The 23707-nt window shown below is 49.5% G+C and overlaps 1 protein-coding gene across 1 annotated transcript in view; it reads right to left on the bottom strand.

Moving 5' to 3' along the window:
* INSR (insulin receptor) overlaps positions 1-17386 on the bottom strand; it is a gene marked incomplete at its 5' end in the record, with an annotated part of 54339 nt that extends 36953 nt beyond the window's left edge. Inside the window, 7 exons of the mRNA XM_049639399.1 lie at positions 934-1101; positions 2585-2835; positions 4404-4530; positions 5476-5690; positions 9476-9620; positions 10667-10815; positions 17040-17386. Of these exons, the coding sequence (XP_049495356.1) occupies positions 934-1101; positions 2585-2835; positions 4404-4530; positions 5476-5690; positions 9476-9620; positions 10667-10815; positions 17040-17386 (1402 nt within the window). The remainder of the gene's footprint in view (positions 1-933; positions 1102-2584; positions 2836-4403; positions 4531-5475; positions 5691-9475; positions 9621-10666; positions 10816-17039) is intronic.
* Between the last annotated feature and the right edge of the window lie 6321 nt (positions 17387-23707).

Here is a 23707-nt window from a genome sequence, read left to right as displayed (position 1 = left end):
CTCTCTCTCTGCCCCCAACCCACTCACACTCTGTCTCTGTCTCTCTCAAAAATAAATAAACATTAAAAAAAAATTTGCAAAAGTAAAATGTTAAAGGGGCGCCTGGGTAGTTCAGTCAGTTAAGCATCTGGCTTCAGCTCAGGTCATGATCTCTCAGTCTGTGGGTTCGAGCCCTGTGTCAGGCTCTGTGCTGACAGCTCAGAGGCCGGATCCTGCTTAGGATTCTGTGTCTCCCTCTCTCTCTGCCCTTCCCCTGTGCATGCTCTGTCTCTTCTCTCTCTCTCTCTCTCTCTCTCTCTCAAAAATAAGTAAAAACATTAAAAAAAAATTTTTTTTTAATTTTAAACTAATTTATACCAACTAGTTTGAAGCACAAATAATTTCCTATTTTTCTACAAATGGATGAAGCCTATTAAGTAAACAAGATTACTTACTTGTTAAGTAAGGGGGACTTACTGAGTAAGTAAGTAAGGGGGACTGAGGGGGAAATCATCACTAGTATAAATTTTTAATGGAAAGCACAGAAGAGAACTGATTGTCACTCCTTGCTGTCTCCAGTCCTTAAAACGTAAGGGTCTAAATTTAGGGGCTAGAACTCTTCCCTGACTTTGTCAAGAGCCTCTCCATTCCTAGCTCAGCGCAAAAACCCAGCGGGTTGACACAGCCGCATCCCCACAGGGAAAAGGGGGAGGAGGAGAAAATTCCAGAAGGAAATGGTGGCAAGGGATAAGAGCTATCTGGTTTTGACGTGAGTCTCCAGGGTGTCGTCAGGTTGAGAAACGTGTGTGCACGTTCTTGTATGAGAGGCTGTGGAGTGTGTGAGCGTGCACACACACCCACACGTACCCTGGGAAAACCAGGATGTGGGGAGATGTTTCCCTCGAAGCGGGACAAAGCAGATCGTCTGCTCCCACACACCCCGCCCGCACTCACCTTTGAGGCAATAATCCAACTCATACAGCTCACTGTCCTCCGCCTGCCTCTCCCAGAACACCAGGTAGTGCGTGATGTTGCCATTGGGGTCCGAGGGAGGCTTCCACTTCAGAATGATCTGAGAGGAGGAATTCGAAACCGAGATAGGATCCAGGGGGACGGAAGGGTCTGCAAAGGAGAAAGGAGACAGGTCCACCGTGAGCAGGAGGCGACTGGCTGTCGGGCGGGCGCGAGGAGGACACACGTGTTGGAGAAGTCACGCGGATTTTCGCCGCAGTGATGACTGAACCTCAGAGGACGCTAGAGGCCTGTCGACGTTCACCCGGCAAGCACACTTGTCCACTCACACCACACATCACATGGCCATTCATTCATTTACGCAACAGGCATTTACGGGGCTCCAGCCGGGCTCCAAGCTCTGTCCTGGGCACTGGGAAGACGCTGGGGAAAAGGAAGATAGCGGGAAGAGACAAATAAACTCACGTTTTTCTGGTTAACGTGTGCCCCAAATGGAACCCAGCCGTGGGGCAACCGTCAGCACTTGGATCCCAGTCGTCCTCATCACTGGAGTGGCGGCTCATCGAAGAGTCCCCCAAAATGCACTACCTTTGGGCCCCACAAAACCTACCCCTCAACAATGCAGGTGGCTGATCCCTCAGTGGGGGGGTGGGGGGGACTCAAGGCAGAGGAAGCTAGAAGTTTCCAGAAACTGTTAAGTCATTTGGTATCATTGGAGAACACAAGATGAGGGGCACCAGCCAAAAAGGCCGGGGCTGGCTCATGAAATTTGGGCTGTGTCCCCTGGGACAGGGCTTCTCACCCCCAGTACTATGGACATTTGGGGCCACATCATTCTCTGTTGTTGCTGTGCAGGATGTAGGGAAAGCATCGCTGGCCTCCACCCACAGCCCCACGTCCACCGTCACGACAACCAAAACTGTCTCCAGGCATCACCAAGCATCCCCGGGCGGCGATGGGTGGGTGGGGCGAATCACCCTGGGCTGAGAACCCCCACAACAGGAGAAGGACTTGGGCTTTACGAAAATACAACTAAATCGCTAGGAAATACTCCAGCCCGCCCCACCTACCCCCCACCCCCCAGAATGGAAGGGGAAGGGACACAGCGATGAAGTAAAAACGGCAAAACACTGTAATTGTCGAAGCTGGGAAATGGTTCATGGGGCTCATTTTTCTTCTACTTCGGTGAATATTTGAAAGTTTTCCATAATGGGAAGAATGTGTATACATATATATACACCCTTCAAGTGACTTGTTGCTATTGTCTTGTCTTTTGAAATTATAAAGCCCAGCACCCGGCTCTTTTAAGAAGCCAATAAACACAGGGCGCCTGGGTGGCTCAGTCGGTTGAGCGTCCGACTCTTGGTTTCAGCTCAGGTCATGATCTCACAGGTGGTGAGTTCGAGCTCTGCATCAGACTCTTGGCCGTCAGCACAGATCACCTGTCCTCTCTCTCTCTCTGCCCCTCTCCCGCTCATTCTCTCTCTCTCTCTCAAAAATATGTGAATATCTAATAAATAAATTAATTAAATTTTTTAAAAAAGAAGCCAATGGCCACAGAAAAGAGCACTTCTTCCATCACCGTGTCAACCTGTTAAAGGCAAGATTTCCAACTCATATGACGAACACTTACTGGTGGCATCGGTCTGGACATAGATGATGTCACTCTTGGCCCCATACGTGCGGCGCTCATCAGAAAAGGTGACCAAGGTCTTGACAAAGACAGCATACTGGGTCCAGGGCTTGAGACCCCGCATCAGCCACCCTGGGTGGTTCTGCGACTTGGGGTCATTGGACCTCAGAGGCGGGTCAATGTCCACCACCGTCCAGCTGTTGGAGCCACACGCGTCCTGCCCGTCGAACTCGGTCACATTCTGATAAGGGCTTCCAAGACAAAGCAGGACAAGACGGTTATCATTTCTTGACTATCGCTCTGAGCACGGAGAGATGCGGCGGGAACAGTGACATCCTATAAGGTTGCGTCCTGTTCATCAACAATCTTATGCCACAAGGAAAAATGACTCAGGTCCCAAAGAGAAGGGACTGCTTACTTCCCTTATAGCTCATTTTCCAATTAACACTTGATGGCTTATTGATAAGACTGTAAGAGAGACTACTTCTCGGCACACATTTTGACACATGATAAATCTTCAGAGACGGAATAATGATTAATATGAACACGATCACCACTTCCATTATCTCCCTTTAAAATTTCAGGACAGTCAGGGGCACACCTGGCTGGCTCCCCTCGGTCAGTGGAGAAAGAAACTCTTGATCTCAGGGTTGTAAGTTCAAAGCCCACATTGGGTATGGAGATTACTTAAAAATAAAATCTTTAGGGGCACCTGGATGGCTCAGTCGGTTAAGCATCTGATCTGAGCTGTCAGGTCATGATCTCATGGTACGTGAGTTCATAGGACTCCACACGGGCAAAGTGCAGCCTGCTTGGGATTCTCTTTCTCTCCCTTTCTCTGCCCCTTCCCCATGTTCTTTCTCTCTCCCTCCCTCAAAAATAAATAAGTAAACTTTAAAAGAAAGTAACATCTTAAAAAAAATTTTTTTTTCAGCACAGTCCTATACAGTGGACCTTTGAACAATACAGGCTAAACTGCATGGACCCACCTACATGCAGATTCTTTACAGCACAGGACTATAAATGCATTTTCTCTTCCTTATGATTTTCCTAATAGCATTTTCTTTTCTCTAGCTTACTTTATCGTGAAAATACAGTCTATAATACATATACAAAATACATGTTAATTGACAGTTTATGTTATCGGTAAGCCTACTATCTGGTCAATAGGAGGCTCTTACTAGTAGCTAAGTGTTTGGGGAGTCAAAAGGTATACATGGATTTTTGACTACATGGGTGGCAGGGAGGTTAGCACCCCTCACCCCTGCATTGTTCAAGGGTCAACTATGCTTAAAATGACCAGGTGTTGTTTAATGGGGACAGAGTTTCAGTTTGGGAAGACAAGAAATTTCTAGAAATTTCTAGACAGTTGCATAATACTGTGAATGGATTTAATGCCACTGAGCTGTATGTACACTTAGACATAATTAAGCGGTCCATTTTATATTATGTATGCTTTACCACAATTCTTTAAATGTTGGGGGAAATGCCAAATAGATTTAAAAAATAAATTTTTAAACGCCCATGGAGTAGACTGAGCAAATTCTGTTAAGGATATATCTTGGTGAGATGTACGTCTATGCGGCCAAATGGAATATTGCTGTAGGAAACTGGCCAATCTGGACCTTCAAATGAACCCTGTTTCAATTCCTGGTTTTGACAGATGGAGATGTTAGCAACTTCACACGCCATCAACTTGTGAGATGGTCTAAAGGAACCTATGATGGTTATTCCAGAAGGAGGAGAGAGATCGAGGAATCTCAGAGGGGAACATCTGAACACACACACCACCTGCACACCTCTTAACCTTTCAACTTACGCCTCTTTGTAGAAGAGCATGAAGCCCAGGAGGTCTCGGAAGTCAGGGGGCCAGTACGGCTCCCATTTTAGCAAGATCTTGTCGTAAGATGTCCGAATGTAAGAAAATTTAAGTAGTTCATTTTCACCTAGGAAAGTTTAAAAACAACAGCAATATCAGTACTAAAAACTTGTTTCAGCCCAAAGCAGGTAATCCTACATTTCCAAGAGCGTCCATGAGGAAGGAGATGTCAACCCGCTGTTCCCTTGATGGGTCTCATTCCCATGTGTCTTCTCCCAGTGTTTAGAGGCAAGAACTGGTCGTGCAAGGTGGCCCCTACTATCCCTACCACAAGCCAGCGACTTGGCCAGATGCTTAACTGAGTAACAGCATCAGCACCAAACTAAGGACAACTGGCCAATAGTTACTGGGAAAAGTGATTTTCAAGAGTAACATCTGTCCTGACGCAATTCTGTCACACATGTGGCCCTGCAAGCCTTCCGTGTCCGAAGACATAACTCCAGGGCAAATGCACACATGCCACATAAGTTTAGAGAGCATGCAGATCTTGGAGAGACTGGGCCTTGGAAAGACTAATTCCCTCTGCCTGCGACGCAAGCCCTCCCGTAACCTCCACCCCAACCTTGCTCTCCTCACCCCACCCTGGATTCCCACATTCTGCCACAAGGAACCAACTGCATAGGTGGATATTAGTGGAAACCTTGGCACTTCAACGCTCAGACATTCCTTCAAGAAAGAACCTGTCGGAGGAGAGTAGTCACCTAACACTCTCCAGCTATAACAACTGCAGGGTCTGCTAGAGCATTTGAGCCGAGGCCATATATAAGGAGGTATCATTCATTCATTCATTCATTCATTCAATGCCTATGTGGCATCTTCCAGTATCAGGCACTGTACCTCTGTAGTCAAGAGATAAGATATACCTGTCCTCACAAAGCCTATAACACACAGAGTTGTTCTAGCTCACTGGGGGGCAGTGGCACACCCCCTGGAGGCCACTGCCATGTTGAAGGGGGAGGGAAGCCATGCTATCTGGCCCACGGGCTGGAAGGACAAGGGCATCACCACTCACAAGACGCCTGGTCCCCATTGGTCTTCAGGGCAATGTCGTTCCGCTCCTGGCGCCCCTTGGTTCCTGAAACCTCCTCCATCTTGTGAATTTCCGACAAGCAGAGTTTGGGATTATAGTGGAAGAAGAGTTTCCCCTGAGTGATGGTGAGGTTGTGTTTGCTCCAGTCCCATAGCTGCCTCAGGTTCTGGTTGTCCAAGGCATAGAAAGAGTAGTTCCTATGGAAACACACACAAACCCAGTCATACATGGGTTTGTCACCTCCAACCGCCAAGGCTGGGGGGCCATGGCTGGAGCTGATCGTGTTCGGTGCTACGTCCCCAGTCCTTAGCACTTGCCTGGCACGTGCCTGTTAAGTGTTAAATGAAGGGTGGGAGGAACAGGGGAAGGTGAGGAAGTCTCCATGGCCAGGAAGGTGTCTGTGCTCAGTCGTGTGGGGGAGGAGGGTAAGCGATGGGCTGAGATACGGTTTTGCAGAGGGGAAGAAAGGAAGACACAGTGGCACCTGAGGAGGACCCAGGGAAGAGAAAAATAGCCTCTCTGGCCAACAGGTGACAGGCCACAAGACTACAGTGGGCCCAACCCTCTAGCACATGGCATTCCAGAACACAACCAAGAACACTTAACCTTCCTCAGCAAAGGAAGGTTCTAGAACAGTTCACTAACTGGGTTAGATCTGTGTCTTAGAAGATCAGTGGGCCACCAGCATATGACAGATGGGAAAAGGGAAGCATCTGGACCTGTGCTGTCAAGACAGAAGTCACTAGTCACATCTGGCTACTGAGCATTTGAAACGTGGCCATTCTGACTGTACCAGAAGCAAAAAACACAGACTTTGAAGACTTCACATGCAAAGAAAGGATGTAAAAAATCTTGTTTATCATTGTCCTGTATTGAGTCCACGTCAAAATGACATTTCAGATGGAATGCGTTAAGTAAAATGCACTACTGGGGCTCCTGGGTGGCTCAGTCAGTTGGGCGTCCAACTTCAGCTCAGGTCATGATCTCACAGTTCGTGGGTTCAAACCCTGTGTCGGGCTCTGTGCTGACAGCTCAGAGCCTGAAGCCTGCTTCTGATTCCGTGCCTCCCTCTCTCTCTGTCCTTTGCCCACTCACATACTCTCTCCCTCTCTCTCTCAAAAATAAATAAACATTGGGGCGCCTGGGTGGCGCAGTCGGTTAAGCGTCCGACTTCAGCCAGGTCACGATCTCGCGGTCCATGAGTTTGAGCCCCGCGTCAGGCTCTGGGCTGATGGCTCGGAGCCTGGAGCCTGTTTCCGATTCTGTGTCTCCCTCTCTCTCTGCCCCTCCCCCATTCATGCTCTGTCTCTCTCTGTCCCAAAAATAAATAAAAAACGTTGAAAAAAAAAATAAAATAAAATAAATAAATAAATAAACATTAAAAAAAAAAAGTAAAATGCACTACTAAAATTCACTTCGCCTCTCTCTTTTAAAGTTTTCACACAGTGGCTACTAGAACATTTAAAGTCACACATGTGACTTGTATCATATATCTGCTGGACAGCACTGGTCTGATGCTAGGATGCCCAGCTAGGAAGTCATTGGTACAATCCAAATGAAAGGTCTGAGCCTCAGCAAAAAGGCAGTTTTATGGCAGAAAAACCAGAGTGAGCTGGTAAGTGATTCAAGAAGGTAGTCTAAACAGTTCGGTGATGGGGCGCCTGGGTGGCTCAGTCGGTTGAGAGACCGACTTCGGCTCAGGTCACGATCTCATGGTTTGTGAGTTCGAGCCCCGCGTCGGGCTCTGTGCTGACAGCTCAGAGCCTGGAGCCTGCTTCTGATTCTGTGTCTCCCTCTCTCTCTGCCCCTCCCTCACTCATGCTCTGTCTCTCCCTGTCTCAGAAATAAATAAACATTAAAAAAAAATTTTTTTTTAAAAATAAAATAAACAGTTCAGTGAGTTGGCTTCTCAAAAAGCCATTCACAGCCCCCTTTTCCTGGCATTCACTTATCCAGCCTCCCTCGCAACTGACAATAGCCAGGTGACCCAAGGAGACAAAAGCAGGAATCAGTGTTGGGGGCGAGAGTGTGGGAGGTTCCAGGCAGGTTGCCTGGGCCTTTGTCCTTCCCCCTTTGCTCGTCAGTTCCACAGCCATGAGGCTGGGGGTGAGGCAGCCATCTTGTGACCATGAGGGGCACAAAGATGGACAGAACCTTCCTGTTGGACAGGACGGCACTCGTTGGACAGCCTTCCTCAAACTTCTCGCTCATCAGTCCATCTCCACCTGCATGAAACACAGCTAGTCTAGCTTTCTGTTGTTTTACTGACCTAAATAGAGTCAGCAGACCTGGAGGGGGGTGGATCTGAGAAATGAGAAAATGACAGCTGGGGCAAGGAGAGGAGTTCCATTTTGTACATGTTGCGTTTGAGGTTTCTGGGGGTCAGCCAGCTAGAGGCGGGCTTGAGGGTAAGCCAGGGCTGGGGGTCTCAGCACAAGCAGAAGATTGCTAGAGAGACGGCCAAGGCTGGGAGCCCAGAACACCAACTCCCAAAGGCAGGCGGAGAAAGGGAGGGAGATAAAGAAGCAGGGAGCGTATCCCTAAGTAGTAGAATCCTATGGGCCACCGATGAGAATTTCAGCAAGGAAGGAGCAGGTGCAGCCAATGTCAGAGGGGACCAAGAAGTGAGAAGGCACAGGACACAGAAATCACAGGGCCCTGGTCAAGCCTGCATTCCAACTCATAACGAAGCCCAGACAGCACCCTTGGAGGGCACAAAGTTTGAGCTGGGCTGCCATTTCCCAAGAGTGACTATATCATTTTCCTCAGCTGGGTCTCTGGACAGGTTCTGGCACATTCTTTCTTCTCCAGGCTTCTCTGGATACTTTCTCCTAACAGATTCTTTGGGGGCTTTAAAACCCCCTAAGTTATATCCTTATAACTACAGTTAATAATACCGTATCACATACTTAAAAGCTGCCAAGAGAGTAGATGTTAAAAAAGTTCTCGTCGTAAGAAAAAAAGTTTGTAACTGTATGTGATGGTGGCTGTTAACTAAATTTGTGAAGATCATTTGGCAATATATGCAAATATAGAATCATCTTATACACCTGAAATTAATATATCAATTATATACCTCAATTACGAAAAAAAACTGTTTTTCTTCCCCTTCAGTTTTATTGAGATATAACAGATTTATAACACTGTTAGTTTCAGGCATACAACATAATGATTTGAGACTTGTAAATATTATGAAACGATCACATAGTAAGTTCACATCCATCACCTCACAGGCTTTAAACAAAAGTGTCTCTTATGACGAGAACTTTTTTAAGATTTTCTCTCTCAGCAACTTTCAAATATAGAGTACAGTATTGTTCATTACAGTCACCGTGCAGTACATTACAGCCCCAGGATTGATTTATTTTACAACTGGAAGTTTGTACCTTTAAAAAAAAATTTTTTTTAACGTTTATTTATTTTTGAGACAGAGAGAGACAGAGCATGAACGGGGGAGGGTCAGAGAGAGGGAGACACAGAATCTGAAACAGGCTCCAGGCTCTGAGCTGTCAGCCCAGAGCCCGACGCGGGGCTCAAACCCACGGACCGCGAGATCGTGACCTGAGCCGAAGTCGGACGCTCAACCGACTGAGCCACCCAGGCGCCCCGGAAGTTTGTACCTTTAGACCACCCGTTCCCTCACCCCCTTCTCCCCGTCTCTGACGTCCACCAATCTGTTCTCTGTCTCTGTAAGCTTGGTTTTGTTCTGTTTTGGGAATTCCTTATATGAGATCCTATAGCATCTGCCTTCCTCGGACTTATTTCACTTCGTGTAACACCCTCCATGTTGTCGCAAGTGGCAGAATTGTCTTCCTTTTTACGACCGAGTGACATTGCGTTGCATGCACGTACCACACCTTTATCCCCCCATCCGCCCGTGGACACGGGTGTTTCCATGTCTTGGCAAAAACCCCTACGTTCTTTTAACTCGTGAACTTCCTGGTGAGCACTGGGGCCACAGACACAGAACCGGGCCACGTACCCGATTTCCAAGGTCTCTCCCCGAATCAGCCGTAACTTCCGGAAAAAGGAAAGTGACACAAGAGCATAGGACCTTCGGATCTTCAGGTACCCAGAAATTTCTTCAATGAGTCCGAGGTTGGCCTCCAGCTCAGCTGCCAGGTTGTCTAAGGAAAGGAGAGAATATCCAGTGAGTTGCGACAGAAATATGTTTACCCTCTCATAATTTCCCACAGTGAGGAGTCAACCTACAGGCTGCAGACGACTCCAACATAACCTGCTCAAAACGCATCATCCTTAGAATATGATCCGCAGCCTTTAACTTCAGGGTCTGCAAGTCCCTCTCTCAGTGACCAGTGCTTTTATTTTTTCTCATCTTTTACCTTCTTTGCCCTCCTCCAGACACATAGGCCTCCCCACAAGCTAGGCACATTCCTGCCTCAGGACCTTTGCACTGGCTCCCTCCTTTGCCCAGGATATTCCCTGCTTGGTTTGCTTCATCTCCAGCTCAAAGTATATGCCTCCCGAGACCAGAAACTCTTCAAAAAGAGCAAACCCCTTTATTCTCTATTTCAGGGGCTGCCAAATGACAGCCCAGGGGCCAAATTCAGTCTGTTTTGTAATTAAAGTTCAGTTGGAAAAGAGCCACGCCCCTTTGTCCGCACGTTCTCTGTGGCCTTTTTCAAGTCCACACCAGCAGAGCTGAGTAGTTATGACAGCGACCATCTGGCCTGCAAACCTGAATATATTTATTATAGGGCCCTTTATAAGAAAAAGTCGCCAATCTCCGCTCCCTTCGTTACCCTGCTGTACTTCCCTTCATAGCAGGGTCCACCCCAAGTGTACATTATTATGTGTGGATGTGTTTATTTGTAAGATCCATCATGCATGGGTTTTGCTTTGTTCACTGTCAGTATTCAATAAATGTTTCCTGAATAAATAAACACAGGGGTGCCTTTTTGCCTGTGACAGTATTCCTAAACACAAGGTCCCCAGACCTGCAACAGGGACCGGTTCCTACTCACTAAAAACGCAGATTCCTGCCTAAGAATGCAAATTTCCAACTTGGAAAATGAGAATCGAAGGGTGGGTGGGGCCAGGGCTGAGCTGTGAATTTCAGGTCTGCAAGCCGACTTCTCGGGGTGGCTCCACTGATGAGTGTCTGGGAAGGTGGGCCCCCGCCGGCTGCCGCCCCCACCCCCAGAGCACTCACTGCCCCCTCGAATGTTGATGATTAGGCTTCCGTTGACGACGGTGCAGCCTCGGAGCTCCTGGGCAGATGTCACCGAGTCGATGGTCTTCTCGCCTTCCAGGATGTGGCAGACCTTGGGACAGGGGCCCAGGCAGGGAGTGCACATCAGGCTGAAGAAAGAGCGGAGAGAGGGGGCTCAGGACACACAGAACCCCACAAGCGTGGCAGATACCACACTGCACAGGGTCCCAAGTGACTGGACCTATGCTGTCACCCTAAGGCAGGGGGCTTCGACCACAGCACGGCTGACATTTGGGGCTGGGGAATTCTCCGTGGTGCGGGTGGCCCACACCTGGAGGGTGTTAAGCCACATCCCTGGCCCCCAGCAGCACCTGCCCCTCGGCACGACAGCCAAAAATGTCTCCAGACATGGTCCCCTGTGGGGACAGTAAGAACCACGGTCTAATGTGCAGGTGCATGGCAGTGCTTCATGGTGGTAGGTCCTACAGCACTGCCCTGAAGTCAGGAGACTCACGCTTGTACCCCAAAACGATGGGGCCCCTGCCATACCCCAAATCAGTGGGGATCCACACCGCACCCCATGGAGGATCACGTTCTACCCCGCAGAGACAGGACTCCCTGTCTCCCATCACACTGAAGGGGTGGGACTTGGGTGTTACCATGGTGATGGGAATTATTCCGAGCTGATGGGCCTGTGGGAGGAGGACCCCTCCTGCCGCCCCAAGAAGAAGGGGTGCTTCCTGTTGTGTGGGTTTGACGAGCCCACATCTAGAACACAACCTCACACGGGATCGTGTGCGATGGGGGCAGCCTTTGCCTCGGTTGCCTGTAGCCCAGGTCATCGAATAGAATACACAGCCCCTGGGAGTCCTTTGGGAACCAGCCCTCCCCTGCGCCCCACCCCTGCAGGGTCTGAGGTCGGTCTAGGCTGGCACAGCCCCCTTAGGTCCAGGCAAGATCCAGGCCAGGCCGGGCACTACCTTCTATCCCCCAGGAGGGGGTCAGAAGTGGGCACACAGCCAAGTCAGTCCAGCGGGGGTTTTACTCAAGTGCTTGGCACATGGAAAACAAGAATCATGCGTCTTTGCTCTGATGGCGACTTTTTATTAGCAGCATCAGTGTCGCCATTGTTCTTAGTCACACACCGGGGCACATTCATTCTTTGGAGAGACCTCTGTGATGATAGTGCCACAAAGAACACATCCGGTCGGGTCCCAGTCCTGGCTTCAGGCGCCCTTGGAATGTCCTGAGAGGTGGGAGCATCTTTGTTATGCTAATGAGGTGGTCCCAAGGTGGCTTTAGGAAGGGGGCTGGTCACCAAAAAGACCAAGGATGGGGTTAGATGTGTGGGTCGTTCAGCCACTGAAGATGGGAGTTCAATCACATGGACGGACGGACGAGGATTCAACTGACCACAGCTGTGTGATGAGACCCCCGCCCCCCGCAGGAAAAATTCTGGACAGCAGCTCAGTGACGTTTCCTGGACAGCGAATGCTGGGAGGGCCGCGTCCCTGACTCCACAGGGCAGAGCTGGGACCGTCCTTGACAACGTGTGCATCTTTAGTAATAATGCTGTCCTTGTAAGTGTGAGTAGCGTAAGTGCCTGGCGGTAAGCTTTGACCGTCAAGGCATCCATTTCAAAAGTCATCCCTCTGCCCACGTTCCGAACAACACAGCCAGATAAGGAACTCGGATGCCCCCACTCATGAAGCTCCCTCTGTCAGAAAGCCCTGGGAGACCTAGATAACTGACCTCTCGAGTGACACCACTCCTCCCTTCCTGCCCTAATTCCTCTTCGTATGCTTTAAATATACCAACGAGTGAACCCGCAAACCCCCTGGCCGGGACCAACCCCTGGCCAGGACCCCAGTAACGGCGGAGCCCCAGTCCACACTCTCTATCCGTGATCTCACTGTGTGGCCCGCAAAGGTGCCATGTAACCTCCAGGACTTGTGAGTCATCACCCTTGTTCCTCAAAGTTCTCAGATAGTCCTGGGGTGCCTGAGGAGCTCAGTGGGTTGAGCGTCCGACTTTGGCTCAGGTCGTGATCTCGCGGTTCGTGGGTCGGAGCCCGGTGCTGGGCTCTGTGCTGATGGCTCAGAGCCTGGAGCCTGCTTTGGATTCTGTGTCTCCTCTCTCTCTCCCTCCCCTGCTTACGCTCTGTCTGTCTCTCTCTCAAAAATAAACATTAAAAAAAAAAGTTCTCAGAGAGTCTTTGCTGAAATGTGTCCTGTGATCATAATAAGAACGACAAGGGCCAGCCCAGCCCTGGTGGGGATGCGTCTGGAGGTCACCACAGCCTGGGTGAGCCCTGCAGGCATTCCTATCCAAGGGCACTACCCTTAACAGGCTCAGGACTCACAGAACAGTATGGCTTTTTTTTTTTTTTTTAATACTGTGACTTGTTGCAGCAGATTATTGAACCTGAATTAGGCTACGTGAGAACCCCCAAGTTCATAGCCAGCCGATCAGAACTATGGGTGGCCTGGGTCCCCCAAAAGTGTGGCTGATATCTGGAGCGAGGGCAGTCTCGTGGAGGACGGGGCCCGATGTTCACGCCAGGTGCTCAGTGTCAGAATTGTATCACAGACTCCCAGGTGATATCAGAACAGCTGGGGCAGAAATGGAATAGTGACCAAATGTTTGGGCTCTTTTGTTGATTCTGCAAATATTCACAGAGCACCTATTATGTGACAGATGATACTCTAAGCCAGAGGGCGGCAAACTGCGGCCCGCGGGCCAAATCCAGCAGGCCACCTGTCATGGTAAATAGCATTATGTTGGAGCACAGCCTCATCCATGGGTCTGTGTATCATCTAAGGCTGTTCTCACGCTAGAGAGGGGCTGAGTTGTGTAGCTGCGAAGAGACCATATGGCCCTCAGAACTGAAAATATTTACTATCTGGCCCCTTGCCAATGCCTGTTCTAAGCTGCAGGCGCACAGGAGTGAACAAAACAGATGATCTACTTTGCCTGTGGGAGATTACAAGTGGCCACAGGTTGTTTGCCCATCCCACCAAGAAGCGGTGTCGATTTCCCCATTCACTGAATCTGGGCTTGGCCCTGTGACCTGCTTTGGCCAATGGGACAGTAACAGATGTAATGCAAGCAGAGGCTTGAAAAGTACTTGTACATTGGGGCCAGGCCCTTCTTGGCTACTTGGCTGAGAAACCACGTGGAGAGAGAGGCCCTGACTGTCCATCTAAGATATGAGAGGCTATCAGATACCATCCGTCATGGCTGGCTCAGCCCAGGCCGGACAAACCACCAGTCAACCCACAAAAATCATTAAAAATCAGAAATGAGTGCTGTTTTACATCACTAAGTGCTGGCCGGTTTGTTACACGGCAGGAGCCAACCGATACACTTGTGAAACATTATAGTCAGGTTGGGTAAAATGAACATATTGGCAATTAGAACATCAATTAGTGGTAAATGCCATGAAAAGAGTGACAGTTGTGTGATGTGCCCAGGAGTACTCAGATGCTAATTCAGACAGGGCCGTCAAATAGGGGAGGGTTCTCAAAGGAAGTGACTTTTAGGCTGGGACCTGGACAAGGAGAAGTGAGCCATGCAAAGATCAAGGGGCAGAGTATTCTAGGGGGAGGGAACAGGGATGCCCCACACCCACTGCACTCTTAATATTCATCCCAAATATTCACTCTCCTCATCCCAGGAAAGAGCACGCAGGTGCTCGCACCATGGACTTCAAAGTGACCGTAGATAGTGATCTAAAGCTTTTTAATGAATCATGTAGGTTCCCAGACCTCAGTTCTGAAAATACCAAAAACCATTTCCCAGATAAACCACAAGAATGAAAGAAACTATATCTGGCCTTATGTGATATCAAACCACATTAGAAATAAAAGCACTAGGGGCGCCTGGGTGGCTGAGTCAGCTGAGCGTCCCACTTCGGCTCAGGCAGTGATCTCGCGGTTCGTGAGTTCGAGCCCCGAGTCGGGCTCCATGCTGACAATTGAGAGCCTGGAGACTGATTCTGTGTCTCCCTCTCTCTCTGCCCCTCCCCTGCTCACACTCTGTCTCTCTCTCAAAAAATAAAGATGAAAGAAAGAGAAAGAAAGGAAGGAAGGAAGGAAGGAAGGAAGGAAGGAAGGAAGGGCGAGTGAGCTAAAGTCTTTCATAAAATAAAAACTTCAGGGGCACCTGGGTGGCTCAGTCAGCTGAGTGTCTGACTTTGGCTCAGGTCATGATCTCGCAGCCTGTGAGTTCGAGCCCTGCATCGGGCTCTGTGCTGACAGCTCAGGGCCTGGGACCTGCTTCGGATTCTGTGTCTCCCCCTCTCTCTGACCCTCCCATGCTCATGCACTGTCTCTCTGTCTCTCAATAATAAATAAACGTTAAAAATAATAATAATAACTTCAGACGGAAAGCCATTGATTTTTTTTTGAAGCCAACGAAGTAAAATATTGCTATGACAAGTCACAATTGGCATTGTCCCCTCTGCCCTCTTCCCCTTGGTAAAGGACCCAGACATCACAGGGCAGGCTGCCGGTTCCTTGGGGCTTTGGTTCTAGGGGGGGCCACTGGGCCATCAGCAAGCACAACAAAGAAGTCTCGTCTATGTCTCAGGTCTCAGTTACGGTCAGGGAAAAAAAAAAACAAAAGACCTTTTATTTAAAGCCAATGTCTCTGAAACAAACATCTCACCGGAAGATGTTAATATCCATGCTGTATTTCAAACATGGAAAAAACACAAAAAACAGAAATGAATCAAAAGGACTATGGTCATTTTCCCAACCTGACTGATAAACTGGCCAGGAAAAAAAAAAAAAAAAAAACCCTGTCTGGCGTGCAAAGTTGATTTATAGAAGCCTATTTTTGGTCAACAAAGCCACTTGATAGGTTCTATCAAAAACAAGTAAAACAAAACATTTTGTACTTGCAGGTTTCACAAACACTCAAAGAGAGGCTCATAAGAACTGAAATAAAGACTGTTTTCCTTCCCACCCACTCCACCCGGGGAAATAAAATTTCCCACCAGAACACGCTTGCTTGGCTAATTCTCAAGTCTGAAGAGGAAGATTTTTTACGTAAGCAGATCAGCTCAAGGTCCCTGGACGTGCGTCTGTTTCTGATTTGTTTTTTTGTTGTTTTGTGGGGGGCGGGGGGGGGGGGTTCCAACCTCAACACAAAAGCCAGGAAACAGATTTTTTAAACTTGGTTATGGCCCTGAGACACTGAAATAGCTCATCTAAAAATCTAACATCATGAACAAAAAGTCTGCAATGTGTATAGGAAATCTGACTCACCTCCGAAAAGAGAAAACCCTATTTCTCACCCAAACAGTAGGAAATGGTTTCATGGCAGTGTCCTTCAAAACGTAACAAAGCCTTGGGAACAGTCTAGAACGGAGTCTCTCTCCTCCTTGTGCTCCAGGCTAATCTCAGCATGCTGTCTGGCTCCAGTTGGGGAAAACATAAAAACCTCAGCTCTGTTCTTGGTTGTAACATCTGGGCGGCTACATCATTTGGGACAGTCCTGTCCGTGGGAAGGATTCTAGGGGAAACCAAGGACCTCTGCCTTTACGTCTTCTATTACCAAAGCTAAGCCCAGAAAACCGTTAACAGGGTGGGTAAGAGGGGGTGCCTGGGTGGCTCAGTCAGTTAAGTGTTTGACTCCTCGTTTCAGCTCAGGTCATGATCTCATGGTTCGTGAGTTCCAGTCCCACATCAGGCTCTGCACTGACAGTTCGGATCCTGCTTGGGACTCTCTCTTTCCCTCGCTCTCTGCCCCCGCCCCCCACTCATACTCTGTGTCTCTCTCTCTTGCTTTCAAAATGAATAAACTTAAAAAATAATTTAATGTTCATTTATTTTTGAGAGAGAGAGAAAGAGCCTGAGCAGCGGAAGGGCAGAGAGAGAGGGAGACACAGAATCCAAAGCAGGCTCCAGGCTCTGAGCTGTCAGCACAGAGCCCGACGTGGGGCTCGAACCCACGAACCGTGAGATCATGACCCGAGCCGAAGTCGGACCCTTAACTGACTGATCCACCCAGACACCCCAACTTTAAAAAAATTTTTTTTAATTTAAAACTAAAATAAAATTAAAATTAAAAAAAAAATTTAATGGTGGGTAAGACACTGAAAAACGTCTGCTCTCCAGTCCTTTATAGAAGGTTTGTCGATTCCTGTTCCAAAGGCCAGGACCAAAAACAGGAGGCAGAACTGGCATAGATCCAAGCGTGTGTGTGTGTGTGTGTGTGTGTGTGTGTGTGTACATATGTATATATGTGAACCAGTCGCCAGCCGCCCCCTCACTCATAGCCTGTTAACTCGTGTTTCTCACACAGTGCTAACCACACGTGGCCTCCCCTCTTTGCCGCCCCCTCCCCGGAACCCGCGCCCAGGACTCACTTGCTGGAATTCATCGTGTACCCCGAGGGGCACTCAGGGATGCACCTGTTGTTGTGAATGACATACTGGTGGCAACCCTGTCTCCGGGAGTTCTTGCATTTATTGTGCAGGTCCCGGCAGAAGCTGAAGTTCACGCAGCGCCAGTCTTGGAAGTGGTAGTAGGGGGGCGGGCAGGTCTCCACGCACCTGCCGTCCAGGTAGAAGTTGCGACAGGCCACGCACTTGGTGGGGTCGTCGGGCTCGGAGCAGTTGCCCAGACACTCGCTGTGGCAGCAGAGGCCGTCGGCCGTGCAGCCGTGCGACTTGCAGATGGTCGGACAAACTGGAGGGAGAGGAAAAACAGCTGGTCAACAGCTTCGCCCGGGTGCCATCTACACAGACAGAGAGTCTGGAGGAGGGAGGGGGAAGCCAAACAAAATAATAACAGCGAGAGTCTCATGTCTACCATGCTTGCTCCACACCAGTCCCCCAAACCTGCGGCGTGCTCGTAAACATTTAAGACCGCCCCGGGGAGGAAGGCAGAGAGGTTCCCACCTGCAGCCTCTGCAAATTTCCACGGTGTAAACACCCCCGCCTCGGTCCATTTGAAGGTACCAGAGATACTGTTGCACATGGAACCAGTAAGAGACAGTACTAACTATCAGGGTGCCTGGGTGGCTCAGTCGGTGAAGCATCCGACTCCTGATCTCAGCTCAGGTCACGATCTCACGGGTTTGTGAGTTCCAGCCCCGAGTGGGGCTCCGCACCGTCAGTGTAGAGCCTGCTTGGGATTCTCTCTCTCTGTCCCCTCCCCCTTCGCAGGCGCTCTCTCTCGGGATAAAGAAACTTAAAAAACAAAGAGATACACACTGTAGCAGAGCATTAAACAGCGTATCCGCTATAGAGCGGTAACAGCAGCAAATAACCTCAAGAGCACAAGGAACAGAAAAATGCAGTGAGAGCATAGGAAGTGGTGAGGATCCATTCCCTTTGTTTGTAACGTAATTTGTTAAGTCTGCATCATGCACGTTTTGATCACCGCTTCCTCAATCACCAGGGCACACATCTCCTGAAAACGTGATCATCGGGTTCTGGCATGCGGCTTTAATACCGCCATGTAACCAGATCTATCGTTGTGTCCATTTTCTCCATGTTACAAATGGGGAAACCAAGGTACGAGAAGGTGAAGTTAACGGGCCAGCGGTCATTTATCGCTTCAACGGCCATCTGACCGCCCCAATCTAGATACCGCAGCCAAGGGACAAGGTAGACGCAGACCCACCTGCCGGAGGGGAGGCAGGTTAACGGTGGAGGCAGATTAGTTACCTAAACACACAAATGGGTAACTCGAAGGTAGAAGGTACCGAGCTCCTGGCTGGAGGTAAGGGGAGGGGGACGTTTCGGTTGCAAATGAGGGAGATAATGAACAGGAAGAAAGGGGAAGGCCCTGCAGATGGGGAGGTCAGAGGCTTGCATAGATTTTGTGGCTGGGGCAGTTTCTTGTCCCACGCAAGTGAGCTTCTCCACCAAAGGCTGGACTCTGCCCTGGCTTCCCACAGCGGCTCATCACCTATCCCTTCTCTCCCCACATCTGGCCACACGTCGATTCCTAATTACCCCTTGATTTCAGTCCCTCCCTTCCCAGGCTGCCGGCAGATCTGTCCGTGGACAGGCGGCTTCCCTGAGGCTGGACAGGACCCCCCCCCCCCCCCCGGCACAGCCTGTTCGGCTCACGCACTCTGTGTGGCCTGAGACAAGGTTTGGACGCTGGGGAGTGTTCCTGACCCCCTCCCCCCAGCCCTCAGACTTGTTGTTGCAGCCACTTCACGGCCCCGCGGGACCCCAACCACCCGCCCTGGGAAACAGAAGTGGCCCCGGAAGCCGAAGCCGCGTTCACACAGGGGCAGCACTGTCGGCTGGAACTTCCTACGAGGACAGTAATGTTCTCAGGCTGCACTGTCCAACGCGGTAGCTACCTCTTCCCTGTGGCTGTCGTGTGCGGTTAGTGCAATGAGGAACCGATTTTTTTTTTAATCGTGGCAAAGTACACATAGCATAAAACTGACGATCTTAAGCATTTTTGTCACGTTTGCTTATTTTTGAGAGAGAGAGAGAGAGACAGAGAGAGACAGAGAGAGAGAGAGCACGCAAGCTGGGGAGAGGCAGAGAGGGAGACGCGGAATCCAAAGCAGGCTCCAGGCTCTGAGCTGTCAGCACAGAGCCCGATGCGGGGCTCAGATTCACGAACCATGAGATCATGACCTGAGCCGAAGTCAGATGCGTAACGGACTGAGCCACCCAGGCGCCCTGACCATCTTAACAATTTTTAAGGGCACGGCTCAGAGGCACCAGGTATATTCACACTGTCATGTGACCACTCCTACCACCTGTCTCCGGAACTTTCTCACCTTCCCCAAACTGAGACTCTGTCCCCATGAAACACTGCCTCCCCACCTCCTTCCCCACCCCCAGCTCCCACCATCTACTCTCGATCTCTGTGCACAGGAATCCTGAAAGTGGAATCATAGGACTGGCTTTTTTGTGACTGGCTTCTTCCACTGCGCATACGGTCTTCAAGATTCATCCATGTTGTAGCAACTGTCAGAATTTCCTTCCTTCTTAAGGGTGAAAAGCATTCTGTTGTGTGTATATACCATTTTCTTGATTCCCTCATCCATCAGTCGGCACTGACTGGGGATGTTTCCACCTGTGGGGCATTGTAAATACTGCTGTTAAGATCACGGCTACCCAAACATCTCTTCAAGACTCAGCCTTCAATTCTCTTATGCATATACCCAGAAGCAGAGTTGCTGAATCACACGGTAATTCTATCTGTAATTTCTATCTGTAATTTCTTGAGGAATCGCCATACTGGTTTCCACAGCAGCTGCACCATTTTACTGTCCCGCCAAGAAGGCACAGGGGTTCCAAGTGCCACTGGGGGACTAAACTTTTCACTGTTCATTCTTTGCTTTTAATTTTACCAGCCACAGTAGCCACTGGGTCATGCACCGGACAGCACAGGCTTCGAGAATGAAAGTGAACTCCTCACCAAGGCTGAGAGGTCTAGCCTGCACTGGCCTCTCAGAGTCCTTCCCCCGGGGCCCAGAGAGCAGCCACTTGAATCTCCTCTCTTCCCCCCCCCCCAACGCCCCCACCCCCTGCTTCCTCCACCCCGCCGCCCCTGCACGGTCCTGCCTGAGGACCTTTGCATCTGCTGTTACGACTGGCTGAAGCACCCTGGCTGTGATCCTCCCGTGACTGACTCCTTCCCGTCCTCCCCGCCCCAGGACTCTTGAAAGACCTTCTCCGACCTTCCCGCTGGAAGTCACTCCCTCCTTCCCAACCGTGTGCCAGCACCTTATGTGATGACATTTTTCTTATAGTATTTCTCGCTCTCAGAAACGATCCTGGCCGCTTGCTGACTGTGAGTCTAGAGGGAAGGCTAGAGACAGGCCACGTCTCCACCCGCTACACCAGCTGCCACGACACTCACCCCGAACGAGGCTCGCACCTGCAGGCCAGCAGACACATCTCCGACAAGCCAGAGAGGAGGCATAAAGCAACAGCTTTGGAGAAGTTCCAAGCACCCAACTTTTAGCCACTGGCTCAAGAGGGCATCTAAGACCCATCCCCTGCCACAGGTGCCCCACAAATGGTGAAAATTTACACGCAAAAATTGGAGCATCGATGCATGGGTGCATATTCGGATTTTTTGTGTCACGGACCCAAAAAGAACTAAGAAGCTCTAATAGGAGCAAAGTGGGGTGATGGGGGAATGTCTGTGTAGGTTTTTTTTAGGGATTACATATCACCCATTAGAATCTCACTTAATTCTAATAAAGCAGGGACACAGGGTAAGTGCCATTATCTCCATTTCTTTTTTTTTTTAATATTGTTTTTTTGTTTATTTTGAGAGCAAGCAGGGGAGGGGCAGAGAGAGGGAGAGAGAGAATCCCAGGCAGGCTCCGTGCTATTGGCACAGAGCCCGATGCGGGACTCGAACTCACAAACTGTGAGATCATGCCCTGAGCTGAAACCAAGAGTCAGACGCTTAACTGACTGAGCCACCCAGGTCCCCCCCTCATTATCTCCATTTCACAGAGGCAAGAAGACAGGCCCTTTTGAGAAGCAGCAGGGCTAAAGCTAAACCTTGATCTTTAGGCTCTGAATCTGATATTCCTGGGTCTAAAGAATCACCAGGTGGGAATGCAAACTGGTGCAGCCACTCTGGAAAACAATATGGAGGTTCCTCAAAAAGTTAAAAATAGAACTACCCTATGACCCAGCAATCGCACTACTAGGCAGTTATCCAAGGGACACAGGTGTGTTGTTTCAAAGGGACACATGCACCCCATGTTTATAGCAGCACTATCAACAACAGCCAAAGTATGGAAAGAGCCCAAATGGCCATCGATGGATGAGTGGATAAAGAAGATGTGGTATATATACACAACGGAGCATTACTCGGCAATCAAAAAGAACGACATCTTGCCATTTGCAACAACGTGGATGGAACTAGAGGGTTTTGTGCTAAGCGAGATAAATCAGAGAAAGACAAACATGATTTCACTCGTATGTGGAACTTAAGAAACAAAACAGACGAACGTCAGAGAAGGGAAGCAAAAATAGGATAAAAAGAGAGAGGGAGACAAACCATAAGAGATTCTCAAATACAGAGAACAAACTGCGGGTTGCTGGAGGGGGTGTTGGGTGGGGAGATGAGCTAACTGGGGGATGGGCATTAAGGAGAGCGTTTGTTCAGGTGAGCACTGGGTGTTATATGTAAGTGATGAATCACGAGGTTCTATTCCTGAAATCATTATTACACTATATGTTAACTAACGTGGATTTAAATTAAAAAATAGAAATAAAGAATCACCACGGCCACCCACAGGGTCCATGCGGCCCAGGGAAGAAGTGACCTACACTCAACTTTGGGAACACAGCACCCACCACCCCACAGGCACACCACAAAGATGTCTTTAAAGCAACAGCCTCAGTTTTCTTGTCTGTAAAATGGGGACAACAATCGCTTAATTTCTCACAACAAGATGATGTGGAAAAGGCACAGAATCCTTCGATCCACACGTCAGTTTGATACAAGTTAGCTGCTACGGGTGCTATTATTATGATCGCTATCATCACTAACGACCTGTTTGTAGGAACCCAAGGGCCGAAACTCAAGGGCAGGAAGCAATATAGAAGGCAGACAATTATTATCTCGGACCCACAAAGACCCCACCCTCCGGGAAGGCATATGTGAGAACAGGCAGGAAAGGCTCTATTTCCTGGGCTGGGGCTGTGTCTAAGGGTCAGCCCTTGAGTTCAAAAGAAGCATTAGCAAAGGCCCAACAAAAACTTCCCAAACACATAAGCCTTCCGGCCTAGACAATGCCAAGAAAAAATACTCAACACTTGCGCACAAGGCCGGAGGCGGACGGCTGGGGTTTTCAATTTCACCCTGGAGCCCACCTGAGAAGCAGCTCATTCTCCGGCACAGCTGGCCAGCTTTTCCTGCAAAGCGGCCCCAGAGAAGTCACGCAAGCACCGGCCGGGCTATGCCCAATAAAACTTTATTTACAGAAGCAGGCAAGGGACTGGATGGCTTACTGGCCTCTGCTCAGGGACACATACCTGTGACTGCGTCACTATTTCTGTCAGGGCCTAGGCTCCGGGGAGTCAGACATCATCTCATAGATGGATACCCTGCAGGGGCGCCTGGGGGGCTCAGTCGGTTGAGCGTCCGACTTCGGCTCAGGTCATGATCTCACGGTCCGTGAGTTCGAGCCCCGCGTCGGGCTCTATACTGATGGCTCAGAGCCTGGAGCCTGCTTCGGATTCTGTGTCTCCCTCTCTCTCTGACCCTCCCCCCCGCTCACGCTCTGTCTCTCTCTCTCTCAAAAATAAAAAAATTTAAAAATTGTAAAAATAAAAAAACTTTAAAATTGTAAAAGGTAAATAAATAAAACATCATAGATGGATACGCTGTAAATGATGTTTATCCAACAGAAGACATGACCTCTCACAGATGACAATGGTGTGGCCCCAGGGGACCTTAAGTGGCCCCGAACCTAAGCGGGCAATCCTATTTCAGTGACCACAAATGCTTTGGCATTGACATCCTGTGGGCCCCCCTCACTAAAGGGTTACAAGAAATGTGTTTCTGGGTGTTCTTTCCCTTTTTTTTTCCTTTTTACATAAAAGTTGTGTTGTTAAACTTTTGAAGGCTATGCTTTGATAGTGATAAGCCACCTCTGGGTGTCTCCCATTCTGTTTCCGAGTACTGTCATCTTATTTAATAGAAATGCCACTGGGCTGGCCCCTGCCCCCCTCCCCAGGCTGAATTATGAAAACCACAGGTTGTGCAAGATGGAAAACGACCAGATGGAGGAGGGGGCTGACTTTCTCTCCCCAGGCACTTCGACCCGCCCCCTCTCGTAGACACCAGTCGAGCCCTAGCCGTCCCAGCTGCCCAGGCTCAGAGGGCCACCACCCTGGGCTCTTTCTGCCAAAGACAGCCAAAGACAATGGCAGCCTCTTCGAGAAACCTCCAAGCGGTCCGGGGTCTGCCCACTTTCCCAGGACAGGTGCATGCTGTGTAGGGAACATCCACCCAGACCTCCTAGAGACCAGCACCAGTCAGTCCTGTCTTGCAAACACACAAGTTCCTTGTCCAACCATCTCCC

Source organism: Panthera uncia, chromosome A2, assembly GCF_023721935.1.
Source record: "Panthera uncia isolate 11264 chromosome A2, Puncia_PCG_1.0, whole genome shotgun sequence".
Taxonomy (NCBI): Eukaryota; Metazoa; Chordata; class Mammalia; order Carnivora; family Felidae; genus Panthera; species Panthera uncia.
The sequence above is the reverse complement of the archived record's forward strand: the minus strand, read 5'-3'. Positions and strand labels throughout refer to the sequence as shown.